We start from the raw sequence: 18259 nt of genomic DNA, 5'->3' as shown, positions 1-18259 counted from the left end.
CAGAGATTCAGAGCTATGTATGGGACACATGCTGCAACATAAAACTTTCCGATCAGAGCAGATGCTGCGAGGAGCTGAATTGGGGCACAGCCCTGCTGGGGATCATAAGAGAAATAATAGTTTTCTTTTTCATGTAGATGAAACAAGGCCAGAGAGGGGCTGACAGGAGTCTCAGAACAGAAGCAAAACCTTTCAGGACAATTTCCCTAAAGAGCTCAGAGCTGTCCAGGGTTACACGGGCACCTTTAACGAGTTCATTAGTCAGATTAACCCAGCCAGTAATAAACAGCCAGCAGTGTCATGCAGAGTACACACAATTCATCTGCAAACAAATCACCAGCATATGGTACAGCTACAAGTGATTAGAATACAGAGGTACCTGACAATCACTTAACTGGATTGGCTGGGGACACAGGGCACAGTCTCTATGCATGATTACTGTGTATGTGTAGGCAATGGGTGATCAATGGTAGCAAGGGCTTCAGTATATATAAGTAATGTGTTTGTCCCCAGACTATTGGCAGTACAATGAGACTACCCTCCACGGCCCACCACTCCTCAATACTCTCTCCCAGGGGGTAATGCAATATATTGCTATGCAGTATATTGAGTGCTTCTGAGAAGATGAAGCGAATATTACATCACTAGGGTGTATTTACTATTAAGAAACAGTGTCACATTAAAATACATAACTGATATTACATTCATAGTTTATGTCTATTGGCTCAGTAATATTAGCAAGGAGGTGGTTCATCTATGTACAATATGCTTACCTTAGATGGGCTAGTGTCAGCATAGACTGTTGCTCCAGTAACACGTGCACTTTGCAAATATTAGGTATAAAACTGTTAATAAGTAGTGCTCACATTGAATTTATAGTAATAGGTGCAGAACTAAATCCATGGAAAAATATATGTTACCACAACACTGTATTAAAAAAAAGCGGGTTTGTAAATAAAAAAAAAAAAATGATCTCAGTTGTCCCAGGGGTGGCACAGGTTAAATACAGAGTTGTGGCTTGATAATTTACACTAGCACATGCAAGGGTTAACCTGGCAGAAACGAGTTGGATGACGACAGCCAGCACTGTGAGGGGTTAATAAGCAGTGGCTCAGTAATAGGTGGCACTAGTCCTCTCTAATACAGCTCTCAGCTGGCCCTTTTAGCTGTGTCAGCACCACTAAATATACCAATTAAATGTGTCTTCCTGTCATTAACCGCTGCTGATTTCAACATTATAGCTGTTCACTGAAATCTCAGCGCTTCCTCTGCTGAAATACTCTAGGTTAAAATTTAACTTTTAATAAATTAACCTGTTATGGAAAAGAAAGAAAATCAATCATGCTGCATAGAATTACTGTATATAAATCAATGGGTAATGCGACTGTAAGCTCCTCAGATCCAACTTGTTTTCCCCCCCTGTAAATAAAGCGTTAGATATAGTCTTGGGTAACGTGATGGTAATTCTTCATGGATAATGTAAAATCTAGATTATCTGCCAATGCATTACATGAAAACAATTATTTTCCATATGGCTAATATATTATTATTATTATTATTATTATTATTATTATATTTTGTTGTTGTTGTTGTTATTATTATTATTATTATTATTATTATTATTATTATGTCTGTATGTATGTATGTATTTATTTATTTATTTATTTATTTTATTTAGATATGTATAACACATTCCAAATGTTTGACAGCGCTTTTGGGATTGGGAACACAGTAGATAACCGATATTGGGTATTAACAAATAGACGTAAAAGGATTTTGTTTGCAAGTTTACAATCTATCTAGTACATTGGGATTTTGATGCATGCCTATAGCATATTGCTCCAGATAACATTGCAAATGCAATCCAGTCTCTTGATTTAGAGCAGCAGAGCTGTTTTATTATACAAAGAGAACCTGTTTTATTGTACAAAGAGAACATGTAGAATAATGCTCCATAGAAAACAAACTCACTGAAAACGTCTGCAATATTACTTTGATAGGACTTTTACAATATATTTTCGTTGTGTGCTTTATTGCTTTAGCTGGTCCCAATCTAATAATTAACCCCTTACATGACAAATACTGCATAAACTCCATCTGCCATATACCCCTACGGATTGCAAGCTGTACCCCTTGTAGTAAGTTTCTATCCCAAGAGGACAACCAGGTCATTGTCTTGGCCATTTATTGCTTTGTGGGGACGAAGGGGTTAATCCTGCCTCTGATTATTGAGCGTTAATTGGTATTCATTGCGGTTTGACGTGTAATGTGCTAATTGTGGGGACAATAGGTTGGAGGACAATAGTGGATTGTATTCATTAATGTATTTGCATTCAGGCGATAGCGACAAGACCTTAAATTTCCTATAAGGTGAGGAAGTAAGAGGAGATTTGGGCAGTAAGTGGCAGATAGCAGAGGGTGGAGGACAAGATGACTGGGTGCTTGACTTAAATCCCTGATCACTGGCCTAGGGGACAGTACGAGTGAATAGGATCTAATGATAGATAGATAGATAGATAGATAGATAGATAGATAGATAGATAGATAGATAGATAGATAGATAGATAGATAGATAGATAGATGGTGATAGACATTATATTTCAATACATGATCTACATGTTTGGATACTGTAATACAATAGCTAATTGGATATTTATGGTAGGGACCAATAAACTCTTTTTTCTCATGATCACCCAATCAGCTGTAGGTCATTTAAGTGATCTGAGAACAGAAATAGCCCAAAGAAAGTGGGAGATTGTAAGCTCTAATACATGAGCACATAATGTTATGCGGATATACAGTATACTGTGTAGCTGTGTATAGAGCTATTAAGGATTTAAAGAGTCAGTAAGTGACAGTGTTTTAATATTATGAGATTTAATTTGTTAACATTGACCCAACACATTAAATTATATATTTTGTTATTGAAAATATTAAATTCACTATTTTACCTAGTCAATAAACCTGAAATTTAAGCAGTATTGCATCTAGACATCTGGTGACTCTCCCACTGTATCGGAACCATAAACCCCAGGATGATGTTTGGATGTAAGGTCATTCTTGGTCTTGCAGTGCCACAACTGCTGGAGAAACATAGATGTGTAGATTGTACGGATACAAATATCGAACTGCCTGAAGCAGATGTGTAAATGTAGCATTTGTGCTATTTTATACTGTACCATAAATCTTGTTATTTTCTATGCAGAGCAGTGATAGAAAATGTGTCGTATTATATTAATTTGTATAACGTATTTATGTACTTGCAATGGTGCTGTGTTGTCTACCACACACCTGTATTTCTTACAGCCTACTGTAGCCTACTGTATGAGCAAATATTTATCTAGAAGCTGCATTGTGTACGTGTTTCCGACTGCATCACTTGCTTGGTCACTGTTACCGAAGTAACTGCATAAACATATTATATATATATATATATATATATATATATATATATATATATATATGTATATGTATATATATATATATATATATATATATATATATATATATATATATATATATATTGCCATATTGCCTATAGGTAGATATAGCAGGATATTGCATGATATAAAGGGCTGTGGGGAGCATATTGCAACAATGTAAAGTGTGTCTGTATCTGCCAACGGAAATGATAGATGCAGTACTGCTATGTAATCACATATACGATATGCTTTTTATGCGTGTCCTGTGTTTTCACGTCATGAAAACACTCATATAAGCCTGCTATTTTATTAAAGGTATGTCACTTATAATATAGTGTGTTATCACTGAATTGTACATAGTTTACATATGTTGCCTGTATTGTTTTATGTGCAAAATTTAATAAAACATATCAAGTGTTACCAATCTGTATATTTTGCCTCATGCACATTGATGTGTAATAATTGGATTTGTATCCCATCTGTAAATGCGCTGCTTTCCTTACAAGTCTGTATCTATATGTACACTGCTGAGTAGTGCGTAAAAGAAGAGTTAATAGTCTAATGATAGGTTCACCCTGAAGGGTCTATTCACGATCTGCCTGATTTTTCCTTCCAAGTTCCGATTTTAACCCCATCATTTCCATATCACTCATTGTAGTGGTAATTACATTTCGGTACTGTCCAGTTTGTCAGGATGTAGTAGACAGAATGAAAGTAAAGGAGATACATAATTGCACTCATGGGACTATGCAGCAAACGTGCTTCATGTATTTTATTCTGCATCGGCGCTTCGGTTTCTCTGTGGCCTTCATCAGTGCGAGTTCGAAACGCGTTGAACCCTAGTGAGCATTTGCTGGAAAGTCCCGTGAGTGCAGTTCTCCTTGTGTTCCCTACTAGTCACTGATAGGACTATTAGGCATTTGGTTTTGTGCTACAAAGAAGAAATTAGGACATGGTTAATAACCAAAGACAATTGCTTTAATAAATAGCAACGATGATTGTAGATTTGGAACCTCAATGAATGAAGACTGTTATTAGTCAGTATAGGTCAGTTGGGGTTTCAGATGGCAATATAAGTGTCCTACTATTAAGGGGAAAACTACTGACTGCAGGGGCAATATTTCAGGTAGAATATTTATCAAAGTCGGAGAGAGATAAAATTGTAAAGATAAAGTACTAGTCAATCAGCTTCTGCCCTACATTTATACAGGCTGTGTTTGAAAAATGACAGTTAGGAGATGATTGGTTGGTACTTTACTCACGGTTTTATCTCTCTCCAATCTTTGATAAATACCCCCCTAATAGCGAAATTACTATAGTATCCCCATGTTGCATATATTGTATGTAATGCAATGTACAGTACATGTAACTCATAACTCATCTCAGTATTCAAGTTGTAGTGGTAGTGTAGTGGTAGTTGCTCAATACCCAGCTGAGTACAGTATCGATATCACGATATCATGGTGTCAGTATCCGTACTCGTTAAGAAAAAAATGATAATAGTGAAGAGCTAATATCCCGTTGGCTACAAGTATCACTATAATGCTTTTTATACTGAATGTTTGTGAGCACATGGCAAGCTGTCACTGGAACTCCAGAATAGGAAATCCCAACTCATCCAGTGCAAATACTTGCTATGTAATATATACTATACGGTTTACAATGCTACACACTGCATATACTCCTCTGTTGCTAATTTTTACACATGGTTTGTGTGACTGATGTTATGTCCTTTTTGAACAAATATGTTAAACGTGCAACATAGGATGTTTTTTTTTCTTTCCATCTATAGATATAGTACAAGAGATGATTGGATACAGACCCATTATTTTCAGAACATAAATATAACAATGCTGAATAGCAGTACATTAAATAAGTAAACTGTGAAAATAAATATATGAAATATAATATTTTTAGAAGAATAAAAAAAAGTAATTAAAAGGCCAAAAATAACACTAATATTTGTGCAAAACCTCTTATAAATCATGTTTCAGTCAGCTGCTGGTTGGCATAGTCTTCTATATCACACATGGTCCCACATTATCCCAATATTTATATAGCATTACAGTGCCAGGGATCACCAGACATGGGGAAGAGGTGGGGGTCAATCTCTATCACACTAAAATGACCCAGACATGAGAATTTATCACTGAGACGGAGAAGGAATGGAAAACACTAATTATTGTATCACTCTGTATATGTTTGTTTCTTATGTGCCCCTAATTAGCATTAGCTGACCTACAGTAGTTGCCAGGACAGAACACGTTATATAGGGACCTGTCCTATTTTTTTTCCTTCTGGAATAATTCACTATTAAAATATGCTGTAGTTGAACTATAGTCTAGCACGTATTTGCCAGAAAACAAATAGCAAACATATATTAATCTCACATATAAAATGTTCCTACAGGAATTCGCCATGTAGAAGGCAATTATATTATTATTATTATTATTATTATTATTATTATTATTATTATTATTATTATGCTTTATGGCTGCCACACTCAGAATTAGCCATTTGTTCTATATAGCCTTGCTTTCTATTTCATTAAGACTATATTATAACTGACAGTCATTAAATTGAAGGTATAATGCAGTATATATAACTGTGTCAATATTATGGTTTTTTGGGAAAATAATCAGGACTGTAACCTGCAAGTATGTAATGACTATATACAATTCGACAGTATATGTACAAAAAGTTCACGCAAAATAAACGTCTGACGACGTAGATTTATTTCTAGCATTTCTAGACAATATATTGCTCACATTTCTATATAGTAATAAATTTACTGGGAGTAGCTGCAGGGAATTGGTCGGTTATTTGGAAAATCCCTAAACTAAATAATCCAGAGCTCTAGGCTATGGTAAAATATAACATTATCAGCTCTTCCAAGCAACACAGTTTTAACAATAGCATACACTAGAAATAAAGAGAGAAAAATCCCAAATATCGGGCAAATCCTTCTCTACTGCACAAGATGGTCATTCTCTAGGTATCCTGGAGATAGATAGATAGATAGATAGATAGATAGATAGATAGATAGATAGATAGATAGATAGATAGATAACACAATAGTTCATCTTTAATAACTATAATAAACATAACAAGTTAATTGCTTTTTGTGTATGCATCAAAGCAATACTCAATGAGGGATATAGGCAACCTGAGATTCTCCAGCCACTACAGACAACTGGTCCCAGCATGCGACAGCTGGCACTATTCTGTACATTCATGTTTCCTATATACAGAATAGTGTACACTTCTGCTATCTACCCCCCATACATCCCCCCTCCATGCACAATAATTGAGAATCTGGCATTTACCCTCTGGTATCACACGTGTCAGCACCCTAATACACTGTATTTGCAGTATACGTGTGAATTATAGAATGCAGGGGTGTGCAGGGCTCGTCTACCAGGCACAGCCTATGTGCTGGGTGTGTATACTCTGTGTCCGTGTGACGTATTGCTGGCGGGTCACTGTGCCACTCGTCCCAGTAACTGTGCCGGCGATTATGCTTTATGTGGCGATTGAACATTATTGTATGGGACCTGCCATAGGTTATGAGTGTGGTAATAGGTTGTATGTGTAGATGCAGAGATATACATGTAGAGAGACATATAGAGTGGTAGGGTGCTGGTGTTAGCATCTAGCAGTGATGCAGCAGGGGGTAGGTACTAGGTAGGTAGGTAGGTAGGTAGGAGAGTGGGTGATGACATGTGATGAGGGGCCATCCATCCCCTGTCTCAGCGCTTGGCAGGTCCCCTGCCTGAAGCTGTCCCCACTGATGGGCAGGAGCAGGTCAGAGGCCCCGCCCACCAGCCGCCGCCCACCAATCACAGGATCAGGCTCGGCTGCCCAATAGACGGTCCGGACGGGCCTTGAAGTGAGAAGACTAGTCTCCCCGGGCCGGTGACACCTGGAGCAGCTCACACTCCGCTCACCTGCCGCCGCCCGGGACTCCCTGCTTCGGCCTCCCCGCTGCCGCGTTCCCGGCTCCCCATCAGCAGGATCCATGGAAAAGTCCAAGAATTTCCGGATTGATGCCCTGCTGGCCTTAGACCCCCCCAAGGCTCAGACGTCCCCCCTGGCCCTGGTCACCTCGCTGTCCTCCTCGTCCCTGTCTGCCTCCGGGAGCCCGGCCTCTGACCACCCAGACATGAGGACTGAGAGCCCGTCACCCCCTCGGAGCTGCGGGCTGGTGCCCAAGCCGGGCTTCCTGAGCAGCCACCAGCACCCGGGCAGCATGATGGGCTTACACCACCCGGGGGGCTTACACCCACAGGCTGCTCTTTATGGGCACCCGGTCTACAGCTACTCTGCAGCAGCGGCTCTGGTGGCCGGGCAGCACCCAGCTCTGTCCTACCCCTACTCCCAGATGCAGGGAGCACACCATGCACATCAGATGGACCCCATCAAGCTCAGTGCGGGCACCTTCCAGCTGGACCAGTGGCTCAGAGCCTCCACTGCGGGCATGATGCTCCCCAAGATGGCAGACTTCACCTGTAAGTACCCCTGTGCCCCCGCTGAGGGGTCTCTGCTAGGATGGGGACTGTCACATCACCATGCACTGATACACAGGGGGTGCACCATCAGCATGCACTGACACACAGGGGGTGCACCATCACCATGCACTGATACACAGGGGGTGCACCATCAGCATGCACTGATACACAGGGGGTGCACCATCAGCATGCACTGATACACAGGGGGTGCACCATGAGCATGCACTGATACACAGGGGGTGCACCATCAGCATGCACTGACACACAGGGGGTGCACCATCAGCATGCACTGATACACAGGGGGTGCACCATCAGCATGCACTGACACACAGGGGGTGCACCATCACCATGCACTGATACACAGGGGGTGCACCATCAGCATGCACTGACACACAGGGGGTGCACCATCAGCATGCACTGATACACAGGGGGTGCACCATCAGCATGCACTGACACACAGGGGGTGCACCATCAGCATGCACTGATACACAGGGGGTGCACCATCAGCATGCACTGACACACAGGGGGTGCACCATCAGCATGCACTGATACACAGGGGGTGCACCATCAGCATGCACTGACACACAGGGGGTGCACCATCAGCATGCACTGATACACAGGGGGTGCACCATCAGCATGCACTGACACACAGGGGGTGCACCATCACCATGCACTGATACACAGGGGGTGCACCATCAGCATGCACTGATACACAGGGGGTGCACCATCAGCATGCAGTGATACACAGGGGGTGCACCATCAGCATGCACTGATACACAGGGGGTGCTCCAGCCAGGCCACTAACTGTGACACAAGTCCCTGGCTCACCTGCATTACGTGTCTCTAAGAAGGGACCTGTCACCATTCACTATGCGATCATCCCCAGTTAACATGCTCTATAAATATACATTATCTATATAGCACGTTTATCTATATATGTTTATCAGCTTGAAAATGTCTGAAGGGTTACCAAAGAGAAGAGGGGATGGGTAACACAGGACGGATAGGGGATGGGGCGCAAGGTTATGAAGGTGTTTTAAGATTAGTCATCTTAGTATATATTACATTCATGCGATTTAGGAAAATAATGAATGGACTCTAAGCTAAGAAAAGCTAAATGATCAATGAAAAGTGGTATTTCTAAGTACTTAGTGAATCTAATCTTATAGCGGAACGAGAGTATATTATATACAATATTGCAAATGCTTAACTAGTAACTAGCGTATATATACACACACACACACACACACACACACACACACACACACACACAGAGTCAAATGCTGTTACAGGACTGCATGCATTACACATATGCATCCAGGTGATATTTCGGTCACTCTGTGTGATCACTTTTGCTGTACAGAGCAGGCTGTGTGCATTATTCTTCCACAGCAGATGATACAAAAGTCATGTAGTAATTTGTGTTGTGATGGGTAATATTTGCACTGGGAGATATCACAGAGGTGAGAGATTCTGTCCTTGTATACAATGTATAGAGAGCTGAGTGCCTCTCCTGAGGATAGGTCAGTGTCCCAGATACCTCACGTATTCTGCCCCCAGCCCATTCTCCTCCAGGATGAGCTTTTTACCTCCTAGCTGTGATTGTGCTGTCACAAGGACACCTCCCTTTTACTAACCATTGCAGAAAAAGCTGATAGCCAAGGCACACAGCGAGGCTTTGTCACCTTGTGGCAGGAGAGGTGACACATTTTCACATTTATGTCCACAATGCAACTGTCACTTACTGCATAACACTTCCAGAAACCAAGCTCCCCTTCTGCTTACCTTTCAGTTGTATTATAGACCAAGATGCCTGTGATGATGTAAGGTTCAATTACATTACTAAGGGAAGTCGTGTGCAACGTGTGTCAGAGACCACGGTTACTTTCTTTTTACAGCAGTGCAAAATGCTGAGGAAGTCAGGATCCAATGCAACGTTCTGTATATATATATATATATATATATATATATACACAGGTTGAGTATCCCTTATCCAAAATGCTTGGGACCAGAGGTATTTTGGATATGGAATTTTTCCGTATTTTGGAATAATTGCATACCATAATGAGATATCATGGTGATGGGACCCAAGTCTAAGCACAGAATGCATTTATGTTACATATACACCTTATACACACAGCCTGAAGGTCATTTTAGCCAATATTTTTTATAAATTTGTGCATTAAACAAAGTGTGTGTACATTCACACAATTCATTTATGTTCCATATACACCTTATACACACAGCCTGAAGGTCATTAAATACAATATTTTTAATAACTTTGTGTATTAAACATAGTTTGTGTACATTGAGCCATCAAAAAACAAAGATTTCACTATCTCAGTCTCACTCAAAAAAGTCAGTATTTCGGAATATTTGGATATGGGATACTCAACCTGTATGTATATTTAGTGTGTGTGTGTGTGTGTGTGTGTGTGTGTGTGTGTGTGTGTGTGTGTGTGTGTGTGTGTGTGACACACACATGCACAGTTCTTTATATCTTATCTCTTTGCATAAATATATAGGTCTCTGGAGAGAGCTAATCAGTGAGTGCAGATCCAACCTCCATTCCAACCCATAGCACACTGCAGTCTACAGTATAATTTCCTATGTGACACTCTAGTCTAGTCTATATCTTTTAATTAAAACCTTAATATATTGTCAGGTGGGGAATTAAGATGCTTCAGTTATCTAAATCTAGACATTAGCAACTGACACAGACAACCCTACAGTGTAACAAACTGCGATCTTTGTAATTGGTTACTGTGCGCTTTTATTTAATCCCGTACACATATTTTGCTTTGTTATTCAAACATATATAAACATTATATATATATATATATATATATACAGACATGTGTGTGTGTGTGCGTGTGTGTGTGTGTGTGTGTGTGTATACACACACCCACACACACATATATGTCTATGCGCGCGTTTATTTTATTTATATATATATATATATATATATATAGAGAGAGCAAAGTCCAATAGACCGGTACCCTCTTCTCATAGCGTTCATGCCACGGTGCCAAAAGAGAAAATAATATATATATATATATATATATATATATATATATACCGTCATTACTTTAGCCTTTATCTTTACAGCTGTTTTGATTGGTAAATACGATAACTAGAGGTTGTTAGACTGGATTAGAATCCAAGGATCCTGTTAAATAAACACGGTGTTTATCTGCCTGATAGAGGGTTATAGCAAGGAGTTACATCTTGGAACAAGGCTCTATCACTTATCAGACTGATTACAAATCAAAGCCCCATTTATTCCTCCCTTTCATGTTCTCTAATTGCCCTGAGACAGATTCCCAGCAAGTCATCATCTAAGTGCTAAAGAAATGCTATATATTTCATTGCGATTTCAACTCCCTAAATTAAAACGCAACTGGAACTGAATATTATTTCCTATTAAACTGACACACATATGTATTATGGCTTCAGGGAAGCGCCAGGCTTCCAATATATTTCTATAATGGATAACACTGAAGCCGACAGATACAAGTCACCTCTTCTTCATGTACTAAAGTATGCATACAGGGCGCTATTTGCTGTGTTAGATCGGGCAGAATTGGAATATTTATTTTTATTTTTTTCATTAATTTATTATTTTATCAGTTTATGGCAATTGTCGTTGCGATTATTGTGATTATTGTCATGATTATTGTTATGAATGTTGTCGTGGTGATTATTATTATTATTATTATTATTATTATTATTATTATTAATAACAGGTTTTGTTTTATTTGCAGCTCAGGCCCAGTCCAATCTGCTCGGGAAATGCAGGAGGCCCCGCACAGCTTTCACCAGCCAGCAGCTCTTGGAACTGGAACACCAGTTTAAGCTGAATAAATACCTCTCTCGGCCGAAACGCTTTGAAGTGGCCACATCCCTGATGCTGACAGAGACCCAGGTACCAGCACATTCTCCCCGCGTGTCCTTCTCCCAGATATTTCTCCTGGCTCCTTATTGCTGATCAGTATGACACATACATGTTATAATATGAAGGCTATCCTTGTTGCCGTTCTAGAATAGATTGCGTCACTGAACTATTCGGCGGTCACCCGGCACGTCCCTGTAGGGGTGGGGTGTGCACAGATGATCCATAGATAAATATTTACCACCTGCCGAAGTCAGGCACCGAGGTAATGGCCAAGCGATCCCATAATAGATCCTACTGTAGGCCCGCATTTTACTAGTTAATTAATTCGCCTGATTTAACCTTAAATGTTGTGTGTGCTGGGTGTCACCCTGAGATCTCCCATGCTTGGTACACCAGTGACCCTAGTGGTGACCGCCCCTCCCCCTCCCTCCTTCCCCCCACCGCACACACTTGTGGATTGGCCCCAAACCCATCTTGTTGAGCAGGCACCGGAGCCCCAGTAACACTAATAGTGCCAATAGCCAATAAGATTCTGTTGCTTTCAGTATGATGCCAGTCTCTGTATAATTATACCACCATCGATAACTGTGTAATGGATAAAGTACCACTTTGCAGCATCGTGCCCAGAATTGAAATGACTGCCAGGGATAGCCGGATGCTGTGCATAATTCAGAGATCTGTTCCACCTTACACTGAGCAGAATCAACCTGCCTTATTTATACAAAAATATCAAAAATACCAAAACAGCCTTTATAGGATATCACTGCACAACGCTTATTAATACATATTATTTATTTATTTATTTATAAACAGCTTCTTATATAGCGCAGCATATTCCGTTGCGCTTTACAATTGGAAACAATGATATAACAAAACTGGGTAATAACAGACAGTCATAGAGGTAGGAAGGCCCTGCTCACAAGCTTACACTCTACAGGGAAAAATATAGGTGATGCTATTACAAGTAGGCGCCTTCCATAATTGTTCATTGGCTGGGATTTTTTTTAGCACTGATAGTTTGGGGAATGTAAATTAGGATACCGGGTGCAATTGTTTCTGTCACATGGAAATATCTTACTTCAGGGTTTATTAGCATAAGAGCATATATTATCATCTCGTACAGCACCGTGCGCAGTGTTATTTGCCTAAGGTGTAAAAAATCCTTCCCAATCAAGATTAAAGTTCGTTTCCGTTGTTATTTATTAATAGTAAGGTTGCAAGTTTTTATATGGGTAGAAGTGTGATAACTGTGATCCAACTATATACTATGAGCCCAAATATACAGTATATCTCCGCCCACCCCATGTCCCCTATAGTACTCAAAGGCGGTTTCAACACACAGCCCAGTGTATTGGATTTGGCAGTGCATATATATATATATATATATATATATATACATACATACACGCACACACACATACACACTATGTGCTTTATCACGTATCTCACACACACACACACAAAATGTGTATAGAACATTTATACATATGTATTTATTATATATATATATATGTATATAAAATGACTAATCGCATATCATATAAATGATATAACTCTGCGCCTGTTGTAGTTATGCTCTTACATTTTAGAATAATATAGATTCTGTGCAATTTGAAGAATAACAAATCCCAGCGTGTGTCGTAAGTCTGCGAAGGATTGCTGGAATTTATAGTTCCAGATATTCTGGTTGCATTTGCAATGTATCGGTGATGCTAAACTTCGCGATAGTTTTTGTTGCCTAAAAAACGATAATGCAATGTGTCAGATTGCTTCTCCAGTGTCAGAATGATTGCTTATTTACTATCTGCAATCAACTGTCCTTCCCCTTACCTCCCTATAGGGGCTAGTTTTATGTTTTATTCATACTAAATTATGTTATTATGTGTAACTCCAAATCAAATGCATACTTACTGTATTCCTGTGGTCACCGTATCTGGGGTTGTCCTAAGATAAATATGTATTCATGTGTATGTCACAATGTGCATGGATTTATACGATGAAGACAGAGATAGATACAGCGAATGCTCAGTATAATGATTTATTTGCCGGCATTATTAAGCTTATCGAGGTGATTAACAGTAGAATACATCTACCATTGAAATCCTCCCTTTTCCAAGTGAAGAACAAGTCTCATATAGGCAGGTTGGATGGAGTACTATTACATGTAGGTACAGATGGAGTACCTTTCCGTCCAATATAGTGAATAGCTCCTGGTCTGGAAGGATGTCCACTTTGCCAATAATCTTTTTTTCTTTATAATGTCTAATTAATGAAATACAATCATTGCAGATACAACAGCATGGATTATAAGTATTATATTAAAACTACAACCATTTACAAAGATAATATATAAAATGTGTTATTTCATCATTTTACTAATGATTGTTACTAGTACAATCCTTTTATTCACAGTTTCTGACTTTTTTTAATTTTTTTATTTATTTTCTTCATCTTGTTAAGCATAGAGTCTATTTGGAATGCATGTTTTGTACTTCGGTAATGTATAGACCGTACTTTAATCAGGCAGCCATGGATTCAGTGAACTGGCAATATGGATATACAGTAAATGACAAGTACATATAGGCATATGAGCAGATGTGCTCCTTTATATATTACTGCTTATAATTCTGTGTAAACATGGCAGTGTCAGTCTGGAGAATAAAAGGCTCACTGATAAGTATGTTTATTGTTAGTAAAATGAATCAATGGATAGGGGAAGTCAGATCCAGGAGAGCTGGTTCATTAATCCTGTGTATATAGTATCTCTAGGGATGTATATACAATGATCAGCAATAGTGGAGGTGGGAGGAAGGGGGGGCAGTTGTTATCATAGAAGATCTGACCAATATTCTTGTGCAACACTAATTGTTGCAATACCTATCAATGAAATTCATTTTCCCACTTACCACATTTTTGTAAATGAGAAATCTACAAATGGAAATTGTAGAAACTGAAAAGTAGACAATTTAACATATGCATTAAATAAAATATCATTTAGATACACTTCACCTGAAAACAGTTAATTCACTATGTTTTGTAAGGAAAGTATCAAAATAGAAAATTTGACATTATTTACTATTGCTTTCTGTGAAACTGAGGGAAAAGTATATGAATCCATTTTAAATTAAGACAGAATAAAAAAACAATATTTTTCCTTAATAACACCATGCCCCCATGTATTTGTCTCCCATGTTATCTAGTAATAAAGAAGATAGAGATAAAATATCATGTTCAGTCATGTATTCACATACATATCAATCATTTGGTAAACATATTTCTATGTTGTGGGTGTGGGAACAATTGTAATTGTTATTCTCTTAAATGCAAAATACACAGGATAACATCATGCTATAAAACAACATCAGGCATTTACCAGAAGCTTTAATCTATGACAGCAGAGCCGGCCTTAGGCATAAGCAAACTAGGCAAATGCCTAGGGCATTTTGTATGCTTAGGGGCACCAGCAGCTTCTGCTGATTAAAATGATATGCGGCATGCCTATATTCTGTGTGTGACTGCGGCTGTATCTGCATACGAAATGCTATGTTGCAGTGTATTCCTGCAAATCACTGTAATGTAGCATTTCGTATGCAGATACAGCCGCAGTCGCACACAGAATATAGGCATGCCGCATATCATTTTAATCAGCAGAAGCTGCTTGTGCATCCTAGCCACATAGTAATGCAAATAAGATGCATTTCCATAAACAAAAGGCGCCCGACAATAGCAGAGCTGCCAGCTGACTCATGCCAGGCATCTCCTGCAGGACTAGCGGCGGTGCTAGGGGGCACCAGCCAAAATCTTGCCTAGGGCATCATATTGGTTAGGGCCGGCTCTGTATGACAGGGTTCCTCAATATGAAAACTGACAATGACAAGTAACAAGAGACATTATGTTGGTGGCATACTACAACCCTGCCTGCCAACTTTCATAGTGTGTACATACTAAATGCTTTTTGTGAACATTGAATGGAATTGGACACCCATACTGGAACACCAGACTTAAATGCATGTTTATGCAGTTTTATATAAGGTGTTCATATTAACAAAATACAAAGTATAGAAAATATTATGAGAAAACAATACAAAACATAACAGAAAACTCTTCTTTATATACCTTACAAACACACAGTTTACACCCCCCACCCCCCTGTCTCTCTTTACAAATAACAGGGACTGTGGTCACTGGTCAACCTCCAGGCCCAATGTGATACATGTGTAATGTACAGTACAGTACACAGATACATACCAGAGTGTTTAAGTAGTGCGTAACACATAACACACACCATCTTGCCAGATACAAATCCCATGTCTGCCTCCCACCAGATTATCTTGTAGTGCAGCATTCAAAAGTGAATATACATGACCCTAAAGTTAAAATGTGATCACATTGTGGAAATAAATATTCCATTTGAAACATACCAGGGTGATGTATCAAATTTTATAAAAGGTAGAGCGACTGCCCATAGCAACCAATAAACGTCAACTAATTTATTATTTATTTATTACCAGTTATTTATATAGCACACACATATTCCGCAGCGCTTTACAGAGAATATTTGTCCATTAACACCAGTCCCTGCCCCAGTGGAGCTTGCAATCTATATTCCCTACCACATGTACACCACACACATTCACACTAGGGGTAATTTTGTTGGCATCCAATTAACCTACCAGTATATATTTGGATTGTGGGAGGAAACCCACGTAAGCACAGGGAGAATATACAAACTTCACACAGTTAGAGCCATGGTGGGAATCAAACCCATGACCTCAGTGCTGTGAGGCAGTAATGCTAACCATTACACCATCCGTACATTTTATAGAATGCGCTTGATAAATGCTAGATACTGTAGAAGCTGATAGGTTGCTATGGGAAACTTCTCCAACTGACCACTTCTCTACCTTGTAGACAGTTTGATACATCTCCCCCCTATATGTTGGCCTCACACTATATTATCAAGCTCTGTAAGAGACCATCCATGTGATCATATCAAATGACAGTTGCTATTTTTGTCTGGATTAGTCACCATTTCCTATTTTCACAACAGGTAAAAATCTGGTTCCAGAACAGACGTATGAAATGGAAGAGAAGTAAGAAGGCGAAAGAACAGGCCGTTCAAGATGCAGAGAAACAGCAGAAAGGAAGCAAGGGCAGCTGTGAGGAGAAGTGTCCAGAGGACAATCAGGAAGAAAAGACTTCCACCTATCGCCTACACTCCAGAGGGGAGTCACTTAAAGCGGGTAGCCGCCTGCCCAGGGACTATACAGACAGCGAGGAGGAGGAGGAGGGGGACCAAGATGATGAGGAGGATGAGGAGACTAGAGATGACAAACACTTCTATCATCATTCATCTGACTGCACATCTGAAGAGGAGGAGAACAGTCACAAACAGAACAGTCAATTGCACTGAGCCCATTACTGGGACAGCAACACTGTCATGGACAACTCATAGTGTCTACAGAGCATCTGGTCCAGTATTGTACAGGGGAGCCAGACTTCCTATCGTCGTATATATATTAGGAAAATGAAAGACAAAGATATTGACTACATTTTATTTTAGCCTCATAACGGACACTTCTTTCTCTTACTATGGTGACATTCAAGCACTGTTTTATTTCACCAGTGATCCTCAGTGAGCTTCTATATGTTACCCACATACAACCACAGTACTACTGGAGATAAATGATGGACAACATGTTCCCTCCTGCTGTGTAGAGGAGATGAATGTAGAAATTGACTCTAAAGACAGTGAGATAGCAATGGAACATGGATTCTCTCTGTGAAAGGACCACTTGTGTTGATCCTCTGTATATGTTTACTTCATGAATGGTAAACCTGCTGGAGATATCACAGCTATATACTGTATTTTTGTATATTGTATTTATAAAAGAAAAGATACCTCTACTTATGCATGCTAAATTATTATTTAGCTTTCTCCATCTTAATGATGGTGTGTAAAATAAATTTGTTTTTTTACAAGAAATGTTTATCTAGAGTTTTCTTAAATGAAATGATTGCACAAGTAATGTGAGCAGATCATTATCCTTCTGTTTGTCTATCTACACAAATCCGGTTATAGCTTATAGAAAATTGGATCTTTGGATCTTTTCTATGAAATCCTATAGTTCATGTCATATAATGGAGTGATTAAAAGAAAACAAGTATCTACAAGATTCTGTGTAAGATAAAAGCAACAAAGCTTTGTAGTTTATGCCATTAGGGGAGAATACACATTCTATGCATTGGTTATTTTGTTCCCTATATTAGGGTTATATTTACTAAAATGTAGATTTACAAAACCGGAGGTGTTACTGTTGCCCATTGCAACCAATCAAATTCTATCATTTAATAGATGGCACTAGATAAATGATTGCTAGAATTTGATTGGTTGCCAGGTTAAAATCTCTAGTTTTGTAACCTCTCACTTAAAT

General features: G+C 39.2%; 1 protein-coding gene across 1 annotated transcript; it reads left to right on the top strand.

Annotated features, from left to right (window-relative positions):
• Positions 1 to 7342: 7342 nt before the first annotated feature.
• Positions 7343 to 17721, top strand: MNX1 (motor neuron and pancreas homeobox 1). Its single transcript, XM_063924835.1, has 3 exons — positions 7343 to 7930; positions 11695 to 11855; positions 16876 to 17721. The coding sequence occupies exons 1-3, from the start codon at positions 7441 to 7443 to the stop codon at positions 17236 to 17238; spliced, it is 1014 nt and encodes a 337-aa protein (XP_063780905.1). The 5' UTR covers positions 7343 to 7440; the 3' UTR covers positions 17239 to 17721.
• The last annotated feature ends 538 nt before the right edge of the window (positions 17722 to 18259 follow it).

This window comes from Pseudophryne corroboree, chromosome 5 (assembly GCF_028390025.1).
Source record: "Pseudophryne corroboree isolate aPseCor3 chromosome 5, aPseCor3.hap2, whole genome shotgun sequence".
Lineage (NCBI taxonomy): Eukaryota > Metazoa > Chordata > Amphibia > Anura > Myobatrachidae > Pseudophryne > Pseudophryne corroboree.
Note: the sequence above shows the minus strand (reverse complement) of the source record. Positions and strands in the feature narration are given on the sequence as shown.

Coding starts and splice junctions, on each gene's coding strand:
- MNX1 (XM_063924835.1), top strand. CDS start 7,441: ATGGAAAAGTCCAAGAATTTCCGGATTGATGCCCTGCTGGCCTTAGAC. Junction 7,931..11,694: donor CAAGATGGCAGACTTCACCT/GTAAGTACCCCT, acceptor TTTTATTTGCAG/CTCAGGCCCAGTCCAATCTG. Junction 11,856..16,875: donor TGATGCTGACAGAGACCCAG/GTACCAGCACAT, acceptor TTTTCACAACAG/GTAAAAATCTGGTTCCAGAA.